This window comes from Macrotis lagotis, chromosome 1, assembly GCF_037893015.1.
Source record: "Macrotis lagotis isolate mMagLag1 chromosome 1, bilby.v1.9.chrom.fasta, whole genome shotgun sequence".
Taxonomy (NCBI): domain Eukaryota; kingdom Metazoa; phylum Chordata; class Mammalia; order Peramelemorphia; family Peramelidae; genus Macrotis; species Macrotis lagotis.
This window is the reverse complement of record NC_133658.1, coordinates 161656476-161680633: the sequence shown is the minus strand read 5'-3', so window position 1 is coordinate 161680633 and position 24158 is coordinate 161656476. Positions and strand designations below refer to the sequence as shown.

The following is a 24158-nucleotide window of genomic DNA, read 5'->3' as shown; positions in this document are numbered from 1 at the left end:
CAAAATAACTTATAGTAATCATTGTTTTCTATCCCATCCCCTACATGCCAAAAAAGGAATTAAAAATCAAAGTAGATGGGGGCGGTTAGGTGGCGTAGTGGATAAAACACCGGCCTTGGAGTCAGGAGTACCTGGGTTCAAATCTGGTCTCAGACACTTAATAATTACCTAGCCGTGTGACCTTGGGCAAGTCGCTTAACCCCATTTGCCTTGCAAAAAAAAACCTAAAAAAATAAATAAAAGTAGAAATGCTATGAAAAGCAGTATGATAGAGTGAATATGGAGCTGGCCTCAGAGTCAGAAGGAACTGGCAGGGAGACCCTGAACTTGAGGGTGTGGCTTGCTATGAAGTAACTTCACTTTCTCTCCCAGTGTTAACCTCTCAGGCAGCTCCCTGAGAAGGCTCCAACCTGCTTTGATAGAAGGAAGCTTCTTATCAGAAGCTCATTATTGTTAATAAATCTAATGGCAGCTAAATGGCCATGAATAGAACTCTAGGACCTGAAGTCAAAAAGACCTGAGTTCAAAGCCAGTCTCAGCCACTAATGACCCCGGACAAGTCACAACTTCTCTCATCTGAAAGATGGGGAAAATAATATCACCTGCCTTACAGATGCTTTGTTATAAGGATCAAATAATATAACAGAGAAAAAATCTTGTAAACTTTAAAGTACTACATAAATGCTTTATTGTTGTTGAGTCACTTCTGTCATATCAACACTTCATGACCCCATTTGGGATTTTCTTAGCAGAGATACTAAATGGTTTGCCATTTCCTTCCCTAGCTCATTTCACAGAGGAGGAAAATGAGAGAAACAGGGTTAAATGACTTTTCTCAGGGTCATAAAGCTGGTAAGTGTCTGAGATTGAATTTGAATTCAGATCTTTCTGACCCCAGACCCAGTGCTCTATCAATTACACCACTTAGATACAGCATATAAATGCCACTATTATAAAATCATTGGGGGGGGTGTCTAAAACTCTAGGTAAAGGTTCTTTGACACACAAAAGAACACATAACTGTGCCTAACTGAGCCATAGATAAATATCAAGAGCTAAAAGACATTGAATTCACTGATACATCAGCTTTTTAAGAGAAGATACTGGGAGATTATCAGGCTTCTGTTGAGATTTCACACACACACACACACAGAGCTGCTAGTTTCTTATTGACTAATTCCTTATTACTTACTAGATGCTAAGCTCTGTTGTTTTTTAATAGCTGATAAGGGAAGTAAGTGCCCTCTAAATTTGTCTCCCTAAGGTAATGCCCCAGTCATCCCCCTAATTATAGCTATTCCTCCTAGATTCTATGAGAAGAATTTAGGTGAAGAACTGCTGAAACATTTTAAATTATATAAACAAAAAGTTATATACAGTACAGCATTATGGCAGCTCCAATTCAATAAAAATGGGTTGATTCAACTCCATTAAGCCATATTAAGTATTAAATTAAATAAAAAATATTAAATCAAAGTATAATGTATTAAAATAAATTCCATTATAATGCCTTATAATGCATAATACAGAAAACATTTCATGATAGAAAAAAGCATCATGTAATTGTTTTTACATACTTTTTCGTGCAAATCAATTAGTGCTAAGAGTGGGTGAGCAAATTATGGCATATAATGGAATGCTCTTGTTCCATAAGAAATAATGAAAGACACAATTTCAGAGAAACTAAGAGAGAATTATATGATCTGTTGCAGAATGAAGTAAGCGGGATCAGGAGAATAATTTATACAGTAATAAATTATACAGTTTGAAAAACTTAAAAATTATGATCAATGAAGTGAACAACCAAAATTCCATAGGATCTATGATGTAGCATTTTCTCTACCCCCTAAAGAAGGAAGGAAAGAAAGAAACTCAAGATACAGGATGAGAAACCAAAAATAAAACACATTGCATGGCCAATGTAGGAATTTTATTTCTCTATTCCCATTTGTTATGAAGGTTTTGGTTATCTTCTATTTTTAATGGGAGGGGCAGGGTGAGAGGGACAAATAAATCCTTATTACTTAGAAGTCAAATTTCAAAAGAAAAATCAATTAATGCTTTAGATCTGAAAAGCATTCTGCAAATATTCATTTAAATGTGGTGATGCAGTTCAAATCCCATCTGTGGCCCATTAGGCTTAGTTTAAAGTCTTTGACACTAGAGGGCACCCTAATCAAAATCATAGCATTTACTTCATTTAATTACCTGAAGAAAATGGCATTTCAGAGGAGGATTTACTGAATAGCTCTGGAGATTCAAATCCTAGACTTCATGATTCTCATATTGATGTGCTCCATTTTGTGATCTGTGCTCAGAAGCTGAGTATGAGAAACTAGCTAAAAGGGAGGGGGGAGGGGGAGGGGAGGGAAGCCTACTTGTGTGGTGAAAAATCAACTTCTCAAGAATATAAGATATAAAGTATGTGGATCCCCATGTTTGTAAATATGTTCCTGAAAAGTATTTCCTGATATTTCTAAAATGTTTATCACATTCTAAAATGCTAATAACTAAGAACATTGACTTGTGTTATTTAGAGGACAATAGTCAGGCTCCAGCTAGTTAATAAATTGTGTGTTGGGGGGCAGCTAGGTGGCACAGTGGATAGAGTCCTCCTGGAATCAGGAGGATCTGAGTTCAGATGCGATCTCAGACACTTAATAATTGCCTGGCTGTGTGACCTTGGGCAAGTCACTTAACCCCATTGCCTTAAATAAATTAAAAATAAATCTATAAATAAATAGATGGATGGATAGATAGATAGATAGATAGATAGATAGATAGATAAATTGTATGTTGATGATAATAACCAGAATTCTCATTTATACAGTAGGGCACTTTAGGATTTAAAAAGCATTTTCCTTGTTACAACTCTGTGAAATATTACAAGTGTTCCTTCAAGAATTCAATGAAATTCACTCAAAGTAAGTGCCTACTATGTTCAAGCATCAACTCCATTGGCATCTCTGAGATGGTAAGATAAAGCAAGAGCCACACATCTCCTATCCCTATTCCACAGGGAGGGATATCATCTCCACTCCCCATGCCGTGACAAACATGGTAGAGTATGGATAAAAGTGGAATGTGGAGGCATGTTATGAGCTGAGATCTGATTCATTGTCAGGAATACACACAATCTGATCACAGATTCACTTCAGTATTAATCAATAACAATAATAAATTAAGAATCTATTCTAAGTGCTAAGTTAGGTGTTATTGTTCAGTCCTTTCAATCAGTCTGACTCTTTGTGACCCCGTTTTGGAGTTTTTTGGTAAAGATACTGGAGTGGTTTGTCATTTCCTTTTCCAGTTCATTTTATGGATAAGAAAACTAACACAAAGTGATTTGTCCAGAGTCACAAAGTTGTAAATGTCTGAGGCTGGATTTGAAGTAAGTTCTTCCTTGACAACAGACTTTCATTCTATCTACTTCACCACCTGGGTATTGGGGATACATATCCAAAAACTAGACAGTCTCTGTCCTCCCACCATGGAGCTTGCTTATATCCAATTAGAATTCTGATTTTGATTTTATGCAAGCCACTGTGAAAGGTGCTAGGAATGAAATGCAAAGGTCCCTTAAGGAGCTTATATTCTACAGATGATACAAGATATACACAGATAAATAGATACAAGGAAAAGCAGAACAAAGTAATAGAACACAAAATTGAAATTTCAAATTAGCCAATCTCAGAAAAAGAATTTGAATTATCAGTAAAGGAACTATCAAAGAAAAAAATCCCTGTTCCAGATGAATTTACTGGAGAATAACAAAAAAATTTAAAATTAACACCTATACTATGCAAATTATTCTCAAAATTTGAAAAAAGAAAATACCCTCCCAAATTCCTGTTATGAAATAAATATATGCTCCCCATCACAAATGACAACAGAAATGCATATTAATCTGACAGTTCTCAAGTCCAGAAAATTGGAAAAGAATAACAAAAAATGGAAAAACATGCATTATTGGCAGAGTTGTGAATTTGGTATAACCAACATGGAAAACAATTAGAAATTTTCAAAGACCTTTTGACAGAGAGATTCAGAGATCCAAATGTTTAGGCATATACTTTAAGGAGGCTAATGTAAAAAAAAAAATGAATGTAATGAAATACTTTATTGCTGTTAGAAACAACAGATATGATGAACATAGAGAAAGACATATAAACAGATGTAAAGTAAAGTAAGGAAGGACTGGAAAGTGATACACATAATTACTACCAAAAATGCAAAAGGAATGAACAACAGTACAATTAAAATTGAAAGATTCAAACCTTTAATGAGCAAATTTGTCTCATAAGAATCATGAAAAACAATTTTCCTCACCCCTTTGCAGAAATGGGGATTTAGTGTTTAGTTTTCCAAAACTTTCTTCTTCTAGTCTTCAAACTTAATCATAAGGGATGACTGTATGGAAGGAGATGAAGAGAGGAAAATTATGGAGAAACAGAAGGTATATAAAAAAAAGATTTCAATACAAATGTATTTTTAAAAACTGGAGGGCAGGATCACAAAAAGACTTATCTTGAGGAGCAGAGTCAAGTTGGCAGAGTAAAGGCAGGGACTTGCCAGAGCTCTCCCCCAAATCACTCTTTAAATAATGATTCTAACCAAATTCTAGACTGACAGAATCCACAAAAAGGTTGAGTAAAACAATTTTCCAGCCCAAGACAACTTGGAAGATCCTTGGAAAGGGTCTGTTATACCAGGGTTAGAAAGGACCTGCAGTGCAGCCCGGGCTGAGCAGAAGAAAAACGACTCCAGCCGTCTAGAAACAGACCACAGGGCACCTGAGTCCAAGGCAGTGGGTGGTGGTTTCCAGATCTTTCATCCCAGGGATTGCCAAGGACAATTGGAAAGCTCAGTAGGAAAACTCTGCTGCAACAGAGTGAGAGTAGAGTCCAGTCTAGTGCAAGTCTCAACACAGACCAGGCCCCAAGGCCCAGGAGTAGTCCTAGGGAGTCACCTTATAGCTGCTTCTTAAACTCTCAGTCCACGGAAAAAATGCCCTCCCAAATTCCTGTTATAACAGAAATGCATATTAACATAACCTGAGAGTTATCCTTAAGGAGGTAAGGGGAGATTGCAGAGGTCTTTTTGCTCTCTCTCTCTGAGGTAGGACTTTGCTGCTTCATCCAAACTCCCATCTGGGTCGCAATCTGGATCCCCAGTCTCAATTAAAGGAGCATAATACAGTTTTCAGCCTGCAGCAGAGCAGGGGCCCTCCTCACAGTTCCAGGGCAAAGGGGAATGCTTATAGTCTCCCACAGACCAGAACACAGACAGAAGAATAGTGACAGCCTCTCCTAAGACCTTGGAAGAAGTGAGAACTTGCAGGTTCCTGAGGGTTATCCCTGAAAATAGCTACCAAAAACCCTCAAAATCTTGGGACAATGTGTCCTCCACCCTGGAAGCAAAGCCCTACCTTAGAAAAAAACTAAAATCAAGTCATAATCTGGGGAAATGAACAAACAGCAGAAGAAAAAAGATCCAAATATAGACAATTACTTTGGTCCTATGGAGAATCAAATACACACTTAAAAGACAAGAAATATATGAATTGATCTCAGGCTAAGGAAAAGTTCAAAAAAGATTTTGAAAATCAAGTAAGGGAGGTAAAGGAAAAATTGGGAAGAGAAATGAGAGTGATGCAGGAAAATCATGAAAATCAAATCAGCAGCTTGATGAAGGAGATACTAAAAAAAACTGAAGAAAATAACATCTTAAAAACCAGTTGGGGGTTGCTAGGGGGCGCAGTGGATAGAGCACTGACCCTGGAATCAGGAGTACCTGAGTTCAAATTTGACCTCAGACACTTAATAATTACCTAGCTGTGTGACCTTGGGCAAGCCACTTAACCCCATTGCCTTGCTAAAAACCTAAAAAAGTAAAATAAAATAAAATAAAACCAGTTGGGTTAAATGGAAAAAGCAATCCAAAAAAACCAATGAGGAGAAGACCACTTTAAAAAGCAGAATTGACCAGATGGAAAAGGAGACAAAAAGCTCTGTGAAGAAAATAATTCCTTAAAATGTAGAATGGAGCTAAGAGAAGATCATAACTTTGTGAGAAATCAAGAAACAATACAACAAAACCCAAAAGAATGAAAAACTAGAAGAAAATATCAACTATTTTACTGGAAAAACAACTGACCTGGACAAACAAATCCAAGAGAGATAATTTAAAAATTATTGGATTGTCATTACCACATAATTGTCATTTACCCCCCCAAAAAATCTAGATATCTTTTTCAAGAAATTCTCCAGGAAAACTGTGCTAATATCCTAGAAGCAGAGAGCATAATAGAAATTGAAAGTATGCATTGATAACCTCCTGAAAGAGATCCCAAAATTAAAGCTGTCAGGAATATTTTAGTCAAATTTCAGAATTCCCAAGTCAAGGAGGAAATACTATAAGCAGCCAGAAAGAAACAATTCAAATATCTTGGCACTACAGTCAGGGTAACACAAGATTTGGCAACATCTACATTAAGGACTTGTAGGTTTGGAATATGATATTCCAGAAGGCAAAAGGATTTAGGTTATAACTGAGAATCAATTACCCAGCAAAAATGAATATCCTCTTTCAGGGGAAAAGATGGGCATCCAATGAAATAAGGAATTTTCAAACTTTCCTGATGAAACAACCAGAGCTGATCAGAAAGTTTGATCTTCAAATACAGATCTCAGGTGAGGTATAAAGAGGGTGGATGGGAAGGGCAAATCATAGGGAACTTAATGATGTTGAACTGCTTGTATTCTTTCATGCAAAGATGATACTGATAACACATATGAACCTCATTTTAGGGCAATTAGAAGGATCATATATAGACAAAGCACAGGAGGGAGTCAAATTTGAAAGTATAATATATTAATAAAATGGAGTTAATGGGGGGGGGAGAAAGGAATGTATTGAGGGAAAGGAGAGATAGAAATGGGATGGGATAAGTTATTTCACATAATAGAGGAAAGAAAAAGTCTTTGCAGTGAAGTGGAAGTGGGGAAAGATGAGAAGTGAATGAGCCTTATGTTTGTCAGAAGTGGCTTAGAGAGGTAATAACAAACACACTCAATTGAGTATAGAACTCTGTCTTGCACTAAAGGAAAATAGGAGAGGAAAGGATGGGAGAATTGGGACTGTGGAAGGGAAGGGGTATGTAGCTGATAGAACAGTGAAAGAGGGTAGTCTGATGCAACACACTTTTGAGGAAGGATAGGGTGAAAAGAGAGAGAGAAAATAGAATAAATGGGGTGGGAGAATAGGATAGAGGGAAATACTTTTACAAAAGCAACTGTGGGAAAAAATATTGAAGTAATTTCTCTGATAGACATGATAAAGAATGCTATCCATACCAGAGACAGAGCTAATGGTGTCTGAATATGGACTGAAGCATACATTTTCCCCCTCACTTTATTTTTCTTGAGGTTTCTCTTTCTTTGTGTGTATGGGGGAGTATGTTTACTTTTACGACATGACTATTGTAGTAATGTTTCTCATGGCAACACATTTTTAATCCACACCAAGTAACTTGCTTTCTCAGTGGGTGGGGTGGGGGGAAGGGAAATAACTTGCAACTCAAGGTTTTGGAAATAAATGTTAAAACTTGTTTTTTGTATATAGCTGGGGGTAAAACTGTAAAATAAATTTTTTTAAGTGGCTTATCCTCATGCCCAAAGGGCAATAAAAATGAGCATACCCTTTGATCCAATAATACCATTACTGGGTCTATACCCTGAAAAGATCATGAAAAAAGGGTAAAAACATCACTTGTACAAAAATATTCATAGCAGCTCTGTTTGTGGTGACAAAGAATTGGAAATTGAGTGACTGTCCATCAATTGGGGAATGGCTGAACTAACTGTGCTATGCATGTCATAGAACACTATTGTTCTATCAGAAAATGGGAGGGATGGGAATTCTGGGAAGCCTGGAAGGATTTGCATGAACTGATGCTGATCAAGATGAGCAGAACCAGAAGAACCTTGTACACCATAACAGCAACATAGGATTGATGATCAACCTTAGTGGACTTGCTCATTTCATTAGTGCAACAATCAGGGACAATTTCAGGGCATCTGCAATGGAGAATACCTTCTGTATCCAAAGAAAGAATTCTGGAGTTTAAATAAAGAGCAAAGACCTTTAATTTTTTTTTTAAAAAAAAGTTATTATGTGGGGCAGCTAGGTGGTGCAGTGGATAAAGCACCAGCCCTGGAGTCAGGAGTACCTAGGTTCAAATCTGGTCTCAGACACTTCATAATTACCTAGCTGAGTGGCCTTGGGCAAGGCACTTTACCCCATTTGCCTTACAAAAACCTAAAAAAAAAAAAGTCATCAGACTGCTTTCTGTGGAGGTGGGGGGGTGAGATTAGCAGAAACGTAAAATTCAAAAAAATAAAAAAACGGCTTATCTTTAGAAAGTGTCACTTCAGATGATCCTTAAAGGATAGCAAGGATTCTAAGAATGAGAGGCAAGGAACACATTCATTTCAGGTAAAGAAAATAGTCTATGCAAAGGCACAGAGATGGGAGATAGCAGATCAAGTTTTGGACTGCTATATGACCATTTTGACAGGAAAGTAAGAGAGAGAAATATGAAATATCTAGGATCCTAAACAAGAACTAGGCTATGGCTTACCTGAGACATTTTCATGTTATAGTATCTACAATAGAGAACCAATGAAGATTTTTAAGCAATATAGTTAAGTGATGAAACTAATACCTCAGAAATAATATTTTGGCAACTGTGCAATTGATAAGTTAGAAGGGAGACTTTGGACATGGGGAAACTAATGTAACTATTATAGGAGTCTAAGTTAGGGACCATACTAGAGTGGTATTTATTTAGATATTGAGAAAAGACTAAATGTAAGAAATTTTGAGAATGTAGAATAGACAAGACTTGGCAATTTACTGGATGGTGAATAGTTGAAGGAAGTGAGAGAGTGAAGAATGATCCTGAAGATTTGATCCTGCAAGATGATGAGGATAGTGGTATCCTCAATTGAAATAAGAAACACTGGGAGATAAATGAGTTTAGGGGAAAAGATAATGAGTTCTTTTAAGATACATTATATTTATGATGCCTAAGGAAAATATAGGTAGAAATGTCATACAGACCACAGTCAATGAAGGACAAGAATTCAAGAAAGATTAGGGTCAACTACTTTGATCAGTCTTGGGAGTCTTCTGTGAACTCATGGGAAATAAGACCACTGAAGGGGTGTACAGAGAAAAAAGAGCCTTGGGAATTCTCATGCTTATAGGACAGAAGATGGATGATGATCCAATCAAGGAAATTGAGAATAAAATTTGTAATTTCATGGAGTCTTCCCTCCAATTTCTTTAGGACCTCATCAGATAGGTTTTGGGAGTTTCTGCCACTAAATATTTTTATCACCTGTGGTCAGTCTGGACAAGCTTCTCCTAGGTTAGGTAGGCTGATCTTCAGAAAGTTAATATATAGTTAACTATTTTGATCATCAATCAATGTCATTACAGCTTGGTAAGATAATAAGTATAACTTGGGGTTCAAATGTGAAGCACTTGCATAAGACTCTCCTTATTCTTGGAGAGAATGAAGTCTGACTGCTGCAAGAAATGGAGTTGGAATGAGAATTTCAAAGAGGGAAAAACCTTCCTTTCTGCTTCAAGAAATGACACATGTTGTTCCAGATTCTTTTCAAGGACTTGAGGAGAAAGAGAACAGTCTTTGGAAGACAGAAACCAAGGAGAATCTAGATCTTTAAAATATTCCTTATTGGTTGCAACTAAAGACTTCCAGGAACTTCTCCTTGGGTAAGCAGTGATTCTCTTTTGATAGAGCTGAGATATCTGACTCCCAGTGGAAGAACTCATTTATTCTATACATTGTCTAATTCAAATCTGCATAATTTCTCTGATTTCTGTTTTCTGTATGCTTGGAAAAATGGATTTACTTGATATTCATTAATTTTCATGATATTTTGTATAACTAACATTTGGTGGGAAGGGGTCAAGCTGTCAATATAAGCTTGGGGGTAACTTCCCCCTTTAAAGATGGTGACCAAAAAATGGTTCTAATTTAAGAAAAATTATTCCTCCAAATTATCATATGGGGGTGGGGGAACCAGATCAATCTAATTATATGTGTGTAAATATGTTTTTTATGTATAATTTGAATATGTTTGTATATGTAATATAATTCTAATCTGAGGAAAAGAGAGCAGTCAGGCTCAGGGTCTCTTTTCCTGCTCTCCCTTGGAGAAGAGTATGCTAGGTTTCCTATTAGGAACTGTTGTGTATGGGAGCACTGTAAATTATCTTCACCTGGTGTGCTTGAGCACTAGACTCTTATTTTACTAAGCACCACAGGAGTGGAAGTGGATTAGAGTCTGGGAAGGTATTTAAGTACTGGTATTTGGTTCAATAAACAGAGACCTTGGAGACCTTGGTGTACAAAGGGAGAATTTGTCCTCCTTATCTCCCACCCCTCTAATGCTTGCCTGGGGAAGATTAAGGGAGTCCATAAAAGGGATTCAATATATGACATCCGAACAGGGACTCAACAGTTTCCAAAACATCCATCATAACCTCAGAATTGCATTTAGACAAACCCATAACCTATTTGAACAACACACACACACACACACACACACACACACACACACACACACACACATCCTACATATGGTTCATAGATTGAAAGGTGAAAGGACCTCATAGGACATCTAGTACAACCCCTTCATTTTTACAGGTGAAAAAACTGAGAGCCAAGACAATGAGATAATTTACCTAAGATCAAATAAGTTAAAATATCAGATAAAGGATTTTTACTCAGGACCTTTATTTCCGGAGCTAATTAATTCTGCTATACCATGCTCGGGCTTTTATGACACAAAAAAACCAGGAACCACCCTCATAAGACAGAGTAGAACTTTAGTGGAAGAGTTCAACAATATTCCCATTTTGTAGATGAGGAAACTGAAACACAGATATGTTAAGCAATTTGTCTAAGACTACTTGATCAATATTTGTTAGAGCTGGAATTATAACAGGCTTTCTCACTCCAGGACCATCACATTTTCCATTACATAACTCTCTGTCTCTAATCTTTATTAGGAATCATTCCAAATTGGCCTTACTGGGATTTTAATTTTTTAAATCACTTTAGATTTTTCCAGCTAAATTTTGTGTGGCAAATAATTTATTTCAAAAATTGGAAATGATTCAGTTCTGCTGCTAATACATGGTCAAGTTCCAATTTCTACATCCTCATGACCTGAATGACTTGTGAATGGATTAAAGAGGGAAATGTGTGAAAAATCTGATTTGTTCCTCTTTATTAAACAGGCATTTGATACTGAATCCAATAGCCTCTGTGAAGACAGACTTTTTGAGAGAAGCAATGAGAACCACTTAGAAGACAGCTCAGTTTCTGCTACAAAACTTATAACTCAGAGCTTCTAAGAATAAAAACAATGAAACAAAAAACAAAGCAGAATTTTGGAACTTGTTGATGATGCTGCTGTGGCTCCTGTTGCCCTCCTTTCCAAGGTTCTCTTGTCTTTGTCTGAGACTATACAGAAAGGAAAGAAGCTTTAAAACTGTCTCCTGGGTACATCTCTAGACTTACAAAAACTAAGTCTAAAGCCATATCAGACCATAAAACAAAACCAGTCCAAGGAAGACAACAGCATGATTGATCTGGCAACATTAAGGATTGAATTCTATCTCTAAATATTTGAAATATATATAATATATTATTACATATACATTATCTCCAAATATCTCTACCCAACCTATATAAGTCAACAACTTATATATAAGCTATATGTGTACATGGCTCAATTTTTCAAGAAAGAATGAATAACCTAAGGATATACTATACATATATACTATATGTGTTGATTTGTAGATATACAGCATAAATGTATTTAATATCTATAAATATACATGTACATCTACACAGGACAGAGAGATGTTAAGTTGAAGGTTACCATAAAGAAAAACATTATTAATTTGCACTATCCAAAAAAGTAAAAATGGGCTGTAGGGGAAGGGGATGGGTCCTGAGGGGATTTCCCCCTCACTGGAGGTATTAAAGAAGAGATAAACCCCCATCAGAATGAACTTCTTTAAAGCAGAACTCATCTTTTCCCTTTCCTTTTATCTTGACTGTTGGACATAGTGCCTGACACATTGTATTTGTTAAGTTATTTCAGTCCTATCTGACCTTCATTGACCCTATTTAGAGATTTCTTGGCAAAGATACTGGAGTTATTTGTCATTTCCTTCTCCAGATCATTTTACAAATATGGAAACTGAGGCAAAGAGGATTAAGTGACTTGCCCAGGGTTGTACAACTAGTATCTGAGGCTGGATTTGAATTACTAGGCACTTAATAAATACTTTTTGATTAATGAACTAACTAGATGTCCTTTCATTGGGTTTGTTATAGATGGGATTCTTATTCAGATCCCAGTTGGACAGTTGTCATCTAAGGTCCCTTCTAAATCTGTCGTTCATTCAAAGTTTAACTCTACATGACGTATCCCCATTGAAATCATCAACATTTTTTGGTGTCCAGCCTCTGTGAAACTGCACAACCACTAAGTATGTACAATATAGGCCTTGGAACTAGTTTAAGTCATGCAGCACTTTCAATTCTCATAGGAAGAGGCTATTGCACAGTGCTGGTAAAATTCTTAGTGGTCTAAAGTTGCCTATAATACTATAATAAAAAATATGTAAATGAAAGGCAAAAAAGCAAATCTAGACATTTGGCCTGTGTGGTAATTGTTAGAAACTGTCTTCCTAGTTTGACTGAATTATCATTTTTCTTAGCATGTCATTCTAAACTTCTGAAAAAAAGTAACTATGACCAAAGCAGAAAAGTATTATTTTTCACTGGGGTGGGGGGTCAAGAGTTACAAGAAGAAGCTCCCATCAAGCCTTAGAATATATAATTATCAGCATTTTGATTCATTTGACATTTTAAAAACTAATGCAAAGCATCATGCATGGCACTGGAAATGCAAATAAAAATGATGTGCCCATCCATTAAAGAACTTAACAGGGGTGGGAAAGATGATGATATGAAAGTGAAAGGTAATAAAAGCAAAGAAGAGGATCAGATAAAGTACTCCAAGAATTTTTTTTAAAAGAACACTTTCCACTTGAAGTACTGGGAAAAATTTTGCAGAGTAGGCGGCAGCAGAGATTGCCCTTGAAGGACAACATAATAATGCAAAAGAGGAATCTGGTTAAAATCTCTTATTCAATAGTTGAGGGATTATGAGCAATACTTTTCACTAATTTTTATCTATAAAATTTAAAAGGAGCAGCTAAGTAGTATAGGGGACAGAGTGCTAGACCTAGAGCCAGAAGACTCAGCTTCCTAAATTCGAGTATGGCCTTAGACATTTACTAGCTGTGTGACCCTGGGCAAATCACTTAATCCTGTTTGCCTCAATTTCCTCATTTGTAAACTGAGCTGGAGAAGGAAACAGCAAACCACTCCAGTATCTCTGCCAAGAAAACCCGACATGGGATCACAAAGAGATGAACCATGATGGAAAAGTGCCTGAAAAAACAACAAAAATTGAAAAATATACTACTAAGGCAGCTAGCAGGTAGCCCAGTGGATAGCATGTTCAACCTGGAATCAGGAAGACCTGAGTTCAAATCCAGTCTCAGATACTTGTTAACTGGATGTCCTGGGGATAACCCTGCTTGTCTCAGTTCCTCACCTGTAAAATGGAGATAAGAGCACCTACCTCACAAAATTGTTATGAGTATCAAATGGGATATTTGTTTAAAAAAAAAACTTGCCTCAGTCCTTGGTACCTTGTAGGAACTATATAGTAGGAACTATTTCCTCACAGAAAAGCATCCTACACATCTAAAAACTCTTACACATCTAAAAACTCTATTCCCAAACAAAAAATGCTATTAAAAGATGCTATGAGTGGTATACAAACTATCTTAAGGAATTTAGGGGTCGAGAGGTTCTTTTTAAATTAGATAACCCTGCTATCATTCAGTCCTTTCAGTCATGTCAGATTCTCAGTTGATGAAGAAGAAATGCAAAGCAGAAAAATAGCAAATAGAAAATTTGTGCCTATCTAAGCTGACCTTTTGTATTCTTAGAAATATTACAGAAAAAAATTGTCTTATACTATCCCTGGGAAAATTCACCTCCCTACCAGTTCTTGGGTTGATAAAAGCTATCTTGGGTACCCCTACATCTTACCAGTTAGATAGGATACCTAGCTAGTATCCTACCAGGTTAGGAAGGAAGAGGCTAGAGAACAACAAAGATTATCAAGTTAACAAACCACTACCCAAAATGAGATAATTGTCCTTGAATATCCTGACAAAACACATTAAACAATGCTTGCCCTGACCCCCCCCATCCCTTCCAGAAGGTATACCATGCCCTGTTTCCCTATATAAGACATAACCTATCTCCCCTATCTCATATTAACCACTTGTCCCTTAGTCATCAGCCTGGGTGCAATAACCTCGCAAATATAGAATAAAACTTAAGTTCCTCATTATTTCTGAGTTTTGAGTTCTTTGGTCAATTCATTTACTACCCAACCCCTAATTCATCATCTGTGATGTCTTTGGGGTTTTCTAGGCAAAGATGCTGTCATGATTTGCTGTTTCCTTCTCCTATTCATTTGACAGATGGGGAAACTGAGGCAAACAGGGTTAAGTGTCTTACCCAGGGTTACAAAACTAGAAAATGCCTGAGATCAGATTTGAACTCAGGAAGATGAATCGTCTAGACTCTCTGTCCATGTACTCAGCTTAGATAATCAGGGGAAGCTTTATAGAAGTGGCATTTCAGCTTGGTCTTCAAGAATAGGTAAGATACTAATAGGTAGAGACTGTAAGATTTTGAGTTGGAAGGGAATATAAAAGCACCTCCACTGCTTTCATTTTAGATTTGGAAATCATCTCAGAGAGAGTTAAGATCTGTCTGATGTCACAGGATTGAAACCAGGTTCTCTGACTTCAGTGACCTTTCCTCTACCACAGGAAATAAGCGATAGAACATAAGGTAGCAGCATTAAGACACAGAAAATAAGCAATCTATTGAAATATATGCAGTGAAAATCAAAATTACACAAATTGTTTATTTATTATACATAATAAATAAATGATAAACAAAATACAGGGAAAAGAAACATTCAGAAATTCCAAATAACTAAAGTGCTTTTAAACATAAATATAAAAAGACCAAAAATAGGTCTAATCTTATAATACTGCTTTACAGATATTGAAGAATTTTAAAATATTTCCTATGCCATTTCACAAAATAGTCTACTTTCAGGAGAAAAAGGAGATGGAGAATATGGCTGTATTTTTATAACTTGGAATTGTCTAAATTCTATTATGTCAAATTCCATTCAGAAGTTTACAAAATTATTGCATATCAGCAAGGAAATAAAAAAGTGGTCGAAAGCCACAATCATAGGGAAATGAGAAATGCATCCCATAGTTCATAAGGCTGTGTTGATTTTTGTCTTTGTTTAAAGACCTGTGCATCTTTAAAGATTCAGAATTGGTATTTTGGACCAAATCTCCTAATATACAAGTGCCCATTTTCAGTAAGATGTCCTAAGAAGCTCTGAACCACCTCTTGCCATCAGTTCTCCAAAGATTAAGCAAAATCTTCATTTTAATCAACTCAAGTGTTTTTACTGAAGCTTTCCATTCTACAAGTAATTGGAAGTTTTTTAAATTGCTAATTGATACTTAGCAGCTTTGAAGCTTAGAAAGTTTTACTGACCTATCTGATTCTGACTCCATAAATAGAAATAAGTACAAGTCAATACACTTCATCTCGGGAGATTTTTAACCCCTGAAAAATTCCAGTGTTAGATATGCACATGTCCACAAGTGCCTTGGGAAGACTCACTGGAAGTTATTTTCTTTTTGAGGCTCCCTTATTCCTCATTTCCAAAGTCCATTGCCTTTCTCATGGGTGCAACCATCTTTAGTAACAATATCCCAGAATCCAAGGTTTTCAGTGTGCCTTCTTTTTCTCCTGTTTTGCTGTCCTGGAAAGATCAATAGCAATGTCTTCTGAGCTGTCCATGAGTTCGACTTTTTCAGAGCTCATTTGGGGCTCTCCCAGCTTTGATTTCAAGTCTTCCTCTGGGTGATCAAAACCCCAGTTTTCTGATATCTTTTCTTCATCTCCTGATTTCCTCATCACATCCATGGATTTTTTATGCATCCCTTAGATAAAGAATAAAATTTTAGAACTGGAAGGAACTTTAGAAATCTTTCAGTATAAACTGATCATTTTTATAGGAGGAAACTGGAACCCAAATATTTTTAAAAGATAGCAGTGTTATCATTTTCATCAACAACATCATCATCATCAACCATCATAACATCAGTTAAAATGATGCTGTTCATTAAGGTAGGAATGGGTCTTATTATCATCACTTATCTAATATAATTTAAGGGGTATTTAGACAACTTTTTTGCCCCTAAAAATCTCTTGCTCCAAAGTCTGAAATTCTACCATTTTCCTTTGTGGGCTTTAATTTCCCAGTTTCTTGATTCAAGATCTTTATCTAATTTTCCTATATCCCTAGACCTTTCATTCCCTGATCAGATATTGCTAAAAAAAAAAAGTTTGATAAAGCAAAATATATTATCCTTCTCTAGGGTCCTTTTGCACTTCACTGAGAGATTTCTAAAGTTCAAAAAACTATGAAAATTCAGAATCAAAAGATATTTTATGGCTGAAACAAACATGAGAGATCCAACCCCTTCTTTTTTTTAGATGAAGAAATTTAGACCAGAAAGATGGCCAAATGATCATTGAAATTAGGCTAGACATTAAGTCTCCTGACTATGCAATAGAATTATTTTAAGTCATTCATGAACTACATTAATTTATCATTATTTGAATTTTACATACTTATTGAATTTCCTATTACATAGATGTAATTCACCAAATATGCATAATGAGAAAATCTGGATTTTCCCAAAAGACAAGAGATGATTATTCATTTTACAAAGTGCTTTACCAAAGAACTCCTTTAAATAGTAAGCTTCTTTAATACACTTAAAATGATATGGTTTACATCTGTCATATAAAGTATGTATCTCTTTTATTTTTAAGTCTGAAAAATAAATCATTAAGTTGTCAACACAAATCAGTGTCAAGAAGGTGTCTTTACAATTAAAGAGAAGAAATGAAAAACAATTCAAAGCAAAAGGAATCCTTACAATTAAACACTTTTAAATATAGAAAGGACATATTGCATTAAATTTTTCTACCTCTTTTGACTGTTTATCTATGAAATGAATGAATTGGATTAAGAGTTCTCTAAAATGACATTTTCCCAAGAACCACTGTGTCTGAGGCAACACCCATTCAGTAATTAAAGGCTAGGTAAGAATGGAAGTCAAAGATGGCCTAGCTTGCCTTACAAAAGAACCAATCTGGGAGGGAAGGCCTCAGCTGGACCCTGGACTCCAATGAGTCTGGAGGAGAGACTTGGCACCGCTCTGCCTCACTCAAATTCAATTCATTTGAAAGTCAAGACATCACACTCCTGATGCTATTGGTCCTCTTTGAGAATGAAGGACAAACAGCAACAACAAAATGATTTCTAGTTCTGAAATTTTAGGATTATTTCACAAGCTACTTTGATTAAATTCAGGGAATGGTAACTTAAGTCTTCACTATCACTCCAACTAGCATTTTCTAAATGCCTACAATTTACAGAGCAATTGGTTAGACTTACCAAGTAACCATGGAGCACAGGAGCCCACCAACCCACTCTTGGCAGAGTTGATGATTGATTCAGGGAGTGGTATGGAATGTCTCACCATGGCACCATAGAGACCATACTCTGCCATGACACTGCTCCTACCCCAACATTTTTCCCTCTTCCTCCACTTGGCTCTTCTATTTTGAAACCAGACCTAGTTTGGGATTGGAAAGGAACAAATAAAATATGCCAGGAAGGAGACAAAGGAGAGGGGAAAAAACCATAAAAATGATTGAAACACTATTTTATCTATATTTAGAGTTCTTTTTGAATCAGAGAAAAATAACTCCAGTTTAATTAAAGTAGATTAAATAACTAAGGAACTTTCCGAAAGAGTTATCTAGAGTTAATTTTCAAAGTAACAACTCTGTCTGAAAAATGATCACCAATTAAAGGGGTAACTAGTTTCCCTGGAATTTATGTACATACTCAGCAAAAATAAAAATGAGTTGACAATATGAAATATATTTTTCTAATATATAAGCATTTTAGAATATTAATTCATGATTTTTCAGAGTTTTTAAACTGACTTTATTGTTATTCTTGGTTTAGAAGATTTTCTTGGGAAAAGGAAAAGTAAAAGTCTCACTTATAATTTGACTGTTGCTGATTTTTCACATTGAAAATTATTCTTTTTTTTTTAACTTAATTGAGGATTGCAAAGGAGCATCTCACAGGAAACAAGAATTAAGGGCCTTGGAATAGGCATTCTATTAATAAGATAAAGGCACCTTTAACTGAGTTCAAACTTGAAAGACTTCAATAGTAAGGATTCCAAGACTTCATTTAAAAAAGGAAAAGAGAGAGCAGCATTTAGCATTAAACTATTTCTGGATCCCTGTTATCTATCTTTAGAACATGTTAAAAATGGAAATGAGTTGTATGTGTGTGTGTGTGTGTGTGTGTGTGTGCTTTAATCTGAGAAAGGGAAACATAAATTCAAATACCTGTATCCTGTCTTCTGGAAGCTCAGTTTTTAAAGCTAGCATTTCCCTGGCATACACATCTGGATAATGTGCCTCATTGAAAGCTTTTTCTAATTCTTCCAGCTGGTGAGCAGTAAAAACTGTCCTGTAAGAAACACATTTATCGGTATGGAAGTGTGAGAGAAAATTTGGCTTCCCAATGTCCTCTATTAAAAAGCAAGTAATTCATCCTCCCATTCACCAATCCCCCCTCTACCCTGCTGATCATTTCTTACACTTGACAAGATTCTTGAATATTCTAGAAGTTTAATTCTTAGGTTCTTTTCAATGAATTCCATCCAATGATTCCAGAGATCTTGAGTAAGATAACAAAAAAATCACCCCCCCAAACCTCCTAAAAATATTTTAAAAGAGGAGCCATGTCTTCTAAAACAGATATTATCATTTCTATCAATCTCCTAAGAACTGTTTAAATTATTTTGAAAATAATATCTGTGTCTGCTCCATTTGTACAATGAAATATTTACACCCAATCTAGGCCCTGACTATGTCTATGAGGAATTACAATAGTAAGAACTCCAAAAAGTAATTTATAAAGGAAAAGAAAACAGTGACTAGTATTAAATTACAATAGTAAGAACTCCAAAAAACCATTTATGAAGGAAAAGAGATCAGGGTCTGGCATTAAACCATACCTATGCCGCCGCTTTTTCCTTTTAATATGTGTTGTAGGTGTCTTCAGTTCATTTTTGTCTTCTGACAGACTGTCTTCATCTATTAACATTTGGAGAAAATAAAAAATTATATACTTTAAATTTGAATTTATTGTTCAGATTGTTAAGGACACATTTTATTTGTATATATTGATGCTATTAGCTAGGTAAAAGAACTAGGCAATTGAATATTTACAACTATCTATCTACATTCTAATACATTTTATGTAATATAGAAACATAGATATCTATGTATAAATACAGAACTACTCCAGGAGGTCCCGTTTTCAAGTATTTCTCCCAAAGGAAGTAGAATCTTGGATCAGTTTGGTTGCCCTGGACAATTATAAAGCAAAAAAAAAATTCAACCTGCTCTAAAAGGGACCATAACTAAGGATGACCTATTAGTGAGTGACCCCAAGGCAAGAATATGGAAGGAATCACTTCTTCTGGAGATTGTCCCCCACACCTTATACCTGATTCCAATCCACCATCCCATGCTGAATGACAAGGTCCCCTTACTGATCCTTTTACTGCATCCATCCCCAGAGTCCCTATCCCAAGGATGTGGATTGCCCACAATCCTGGAATGACAACACTGCTTACTGAAAAAAAAAAAGTGCTTGCTTAAAGGAAAAAAAACCCTTCTGCAATATTCCACCCAAGGGCATGATTTAAAAATAGCTAGTGTCTATATAGTTCTTTAAGGTTGGTAAAGAATTTTATAAATATTATCTTATTTGAGTTAAGCTTATTATCACATTTGAAAACCCAGGTGAGTAGTGTTATTATTCCCATTTTGAAGATTAAAAAAAAAACGAGTTAGACAGCAGTTAAGTGACTTGCCCAGAGACATACAACAAGTGTCTAAGGCTGAATTTGAATTCAGCTCTTCAGTATTCTCCACTATGCTACCTAGGTACCCTACCATCCTTTTGTTTGTTGGTCAACTTGAAGATGAACTAGGAAAGAAAGCAAAGGCAGTCTGACAGTATGACAGTGTAGAAAGAACATTGGATTTAGATTGAGAAAACCTACTATGGTACTAGCTGGTATGGTATGCAGTCCCAGGATTTTGGTATCTCCAAGGTGAAAGGCTATTGAGATTAACTTGTACTTGATGATCAACCTGTACTGGAGGATCAACCTGTACTCTACATCACACCCAAGTGGTCACCCAACCTTTACTTGTTGAGCTCCATTTAAGGGTATCAGAAACCCTGGGCTTGTTGTCAGGAAATGTGAACATATTTCTTTAATATTTCCTTTGCTTCAGTCTCAAATCCTTGTTCTGCTCCCTACTGCCTATGTGCAAATGATCTTCCCTCTCTAGGTTTTCAATTCCTTAACTATAAAATGAAAGCTCTGAACTAGATATTCCCTTCTATTCCTAAATTTTATGAAGAAAAAGCTTCCTCATTCTCACCCAATACCCATATTAAGGCACCAACTTTTTATTTCCATCTTCTACTCTTTTCTAAATGAGAAAACAGTAAAAGCATTGAAATTTTCTGATATCATATGGAACGGTCTACAAAGAAAGCATTCCACTGTGTGTTTGCTGCTGTAATTGTAAGGCCTGTAAGTAGAACTTTAAGACTTTTAGATGAGTCAAAATTAAAGATTGAAGGGAAACCAAAGACAGCAAGGGCTGAAATAGATGTGTGAGCAAAAGGAACCAAAGGAAAGGTAGATGTGGGCTCAGGTGCCCATGGCTCCAGGGCTGGTGCTCAATCCATTGCACCACCTGGCCATACCTACAATTATTACTATTATTTTTTTTATTTTAATTTTTTTCTCTCCCCTTTACTTTATTGCTCAAGCAAGTCTATGTTTATGGGGGGAGGAGGTATTTTGTTTACTCTTAAGAATATTTTATTAATGTATAAAAAAAATTATTTGTACAAAATAAGAATAAATATTAAGTAAAAAAAGAAGGGTAGATCACAAGTAAAAACAAAATCCTATCATAGTTTTTTTTTAGGTTTGTTTTTTTTTTTGCAAGGCAGTGGGGTTAAGTGGCTTGCCCAAGGCCACACAACTAGGTAATTATTAAGTGTCTGAGGCCAGATTTGAACTTAGGTACTCCTGACTCCAGGGCTGGTGATCTATCCACTGCCCCACCTAGCCACCCCATGGTTGTTTTTTTAAAACATGGAATTTGTCTATGTAAAAATTCCCTCCATTAATACAAATCAGCAACTGCCTGGGTAGTCAGATATCTGCCTTAGGTGACTTGCCAGTGTTTAAACAGCTAATAATATGTATCAGGCACAGAATTTGAACTTGGGTCTCATGATTCCAAAGTTGATCTGCTATCAATGAATAGAAGAATTAATACAAAAGATGAGGGAATTAGATGTGGAAGAAGGGGAAGAAGCAACCCTCAGTGAAATCAGGAATTTGTCAGAAGTACCAGTGCCATTAAGTAAGTAATTGTATTAATAGCAAAAGTACAAGGAATACCAAGGATGCTTCTTTTTCCTGGTTCAGGACTTTCAGTGGACAGTGGCTGTGAAGAATTGTCAGAAGAGGAGAGAGGGAGAGCTCCTAACCCTAGTAGTCCCAAGAAACCCAGCCCACCAGCCCACCCACTTCTCTAACCTTGGGGGACACCCATCCTCCTCAGGAAAAAGCAAAGCTCCGTACTGGCCAAGATTGAGAATTTCTGGACTTTGAGAAAAAGCTAAAATGAGAATCGGCTAAGAATGTGCATTTCTCAGGCTCCTAGGGGAGGAGAGAGGGGAAGTTCAAAAATACATTTTCGCCTCCCAGAGAAAAGAAATATTTTCGCCCCAGAGGAGAAGACAAGTTAGATTTTAGTCAGAAGCTGGAGAAAAGCATGTATGTGGCAAGATCGTGGGCACAACTTGAGGGGAAATAGCAAGAGTCTAAGGAGGGAAGAGATGAGTGGTTGCAGGACTTAAGTGGCCCTTAAGTGGCTCTCTACTTTATGTGAGATATTAATGATCCAAGCTTGCTTCAAAGCAAAAACAAAAAACCAGGGGCAGCTAGGTGACTAGTGACTAGAGTAAGGATCCTAGGAGACAAGAGGACCTGAGTTCAAATTTGATCTCAGACCTTTCCCTGCCAATCCCAATTGCCTTGCCAAAAAAAAATGAACTTCAAATGGAAAAACACAGAAGTTAAATAGCATGTCCAAGGTCACCTAAACACCAGAGGCAGGGTTTACACTTAGTTCGTCTAAATACAAATCCAGAGTTCCTGTTACTGTAACAACCTCACCCCTCAGCACAAAGAAGGGACCTGTGGTGAAAGGGTGCAACAGGTGAAGAAGAGCTGAGCCTCACCTCTGATTTCGAAGGGTTCAGCGTATACACTTAAGTGCGTTCAGGTTGACGCGCTCAACCCTTGGCAATCAGAAAAAGTGAGATTCAGCTCTGTCTCACCTGCAGCCCCGTAGCAGCTCGTCCCTGAAATTTTGCCCCCTCTCAAGTTCTATGTATCCGCTGCCCTTTCCTTAGATCTGGAGAGATGAGAAACAAAAATTTGCCAAAAACTGAAACTAAGAGAAGAAGCATCTTTTGTCTTCAAGTGAGGATACCGAAGGGTGAGGGGCAATAGTAAAAGTTGTTGTGGGAAAGGGTTTGGGTTTGTTTATTTTTTTAACCCTTTAGGCCCTAGGCTAGGAGGAGAAACCGTGAGTGAATGAATGGTCTCCGGGGGAAGCATGCACAAATTACCCGAAACGCTTTCCTTGGGTTTCTCAGAGCCCAGCAGGTATCGTTGATGATGCTCATGATGTTGGTGATGGGGGTCCGATCCCCGGGGTTGCATGAAGGGGATGTCGGTGAGCAGCAGACAGGGGGTCCCACCAGCCGGGGGCTGCTGCGCTGCGAAGCCACAGAAGAAGCCCAGACCTAAGGGCAAGGAGCCCCCGGGCAGAGCGGTCCCCCCGACTCCAGCTCCAGCCCCAGGACCCGGCCTCAGCCGAGCCCCAGAGGGGGCCTGGCATCCCGAGCCGACCCCGGGGCCACTGGGAGCCTGCAACTCTGCCTCCAAGCCCAGCAAGTCATTGATAGCGAAGCCTTTGGAGCGCAGGCTGAGGGAAGCCTTCTCGTGCCCTGGACCAATGGGCACCAACGCCTTGCCCTTGGTTTTGCCATCTGAGCTGGCATCTCGGCCGGTCATGTCTTCGCCCTTCGCTCCCGGGCTTGTCTGTTTGGGGTAGCTCACTGCCGGATCCCGAGTAGAGAAGGAAGAAGAGCCAAGTCGGTCCAGAGCTTTTTATCTGGGTCCTGGGGCCAAAGAAGCAGGGCAGTGGGTGGGGAAGGCGCTTGGCCTCCAATCAGCTTGGGGAAGGGTCCTGTCGCCTTAGGGGCGTCCCGTGCTTTCAATTCCAGAAGATTAATTACTCCCAATTTCCCTCCAATCTGATAATGCACCTTCCCTTCCCTAGCTCAACTCCCAGCTGCTTTCCCCCTCAGCTCCCAGCTACTACCTCCCCTCCCTAAGTTCCACCCCCCTTTCCCAGGGTCACTTTTTCCCTACTTTTCCTCCTCCTTCCCCTCCCAGGTCCCCCCTGCCCAGCTGTCATCTACTTTCTGGTCCCTCAATCTGTCCTGGCCAAACCCGCCCCTCCTCCAACAAACACTCTTGGCCAAGGGGTGGGAAGTTGGGGGGAGGGGAGGGGGAGAGCGCGGAGGTTTCACTTAATTTTACCTCCTCGAAAGAGTAAACCTTAATTTACAAGCCGTCTAATATCCGCC

At 37.4% G+C, this 24158-nt stretch overlaps 1 protein-coding gene across 1 annotated transcript; it reads right to left on the bottom strand.

Moving 5' to 3' along the window:
• Positions 1-15953: 15953 nt before the first annotated feature.
• VSX1 (visual system homeobox 1) lies at positions 15954-23580 on the bottom strand. The gene is made up of 5 exons (XM_074225533.1): positions 23133-23580; positions 19411-19489; positions 18737-18860; positions 17763-17943; positions 15954-16236 (listed from the first exon to the last, which is right to left on the bottom strand). The coding sequence occupies exons 1-5, from the start codon at positions 23578-23580 to the stop codon at positions 16022-16024; spliced, it is 1047 nt and encodes a 348-aa protein (XP_074081634.1). The 3' UTR covers positions 15954-16021.
• Positions 23581-24158: the final 578 nt, after the last annotated feature.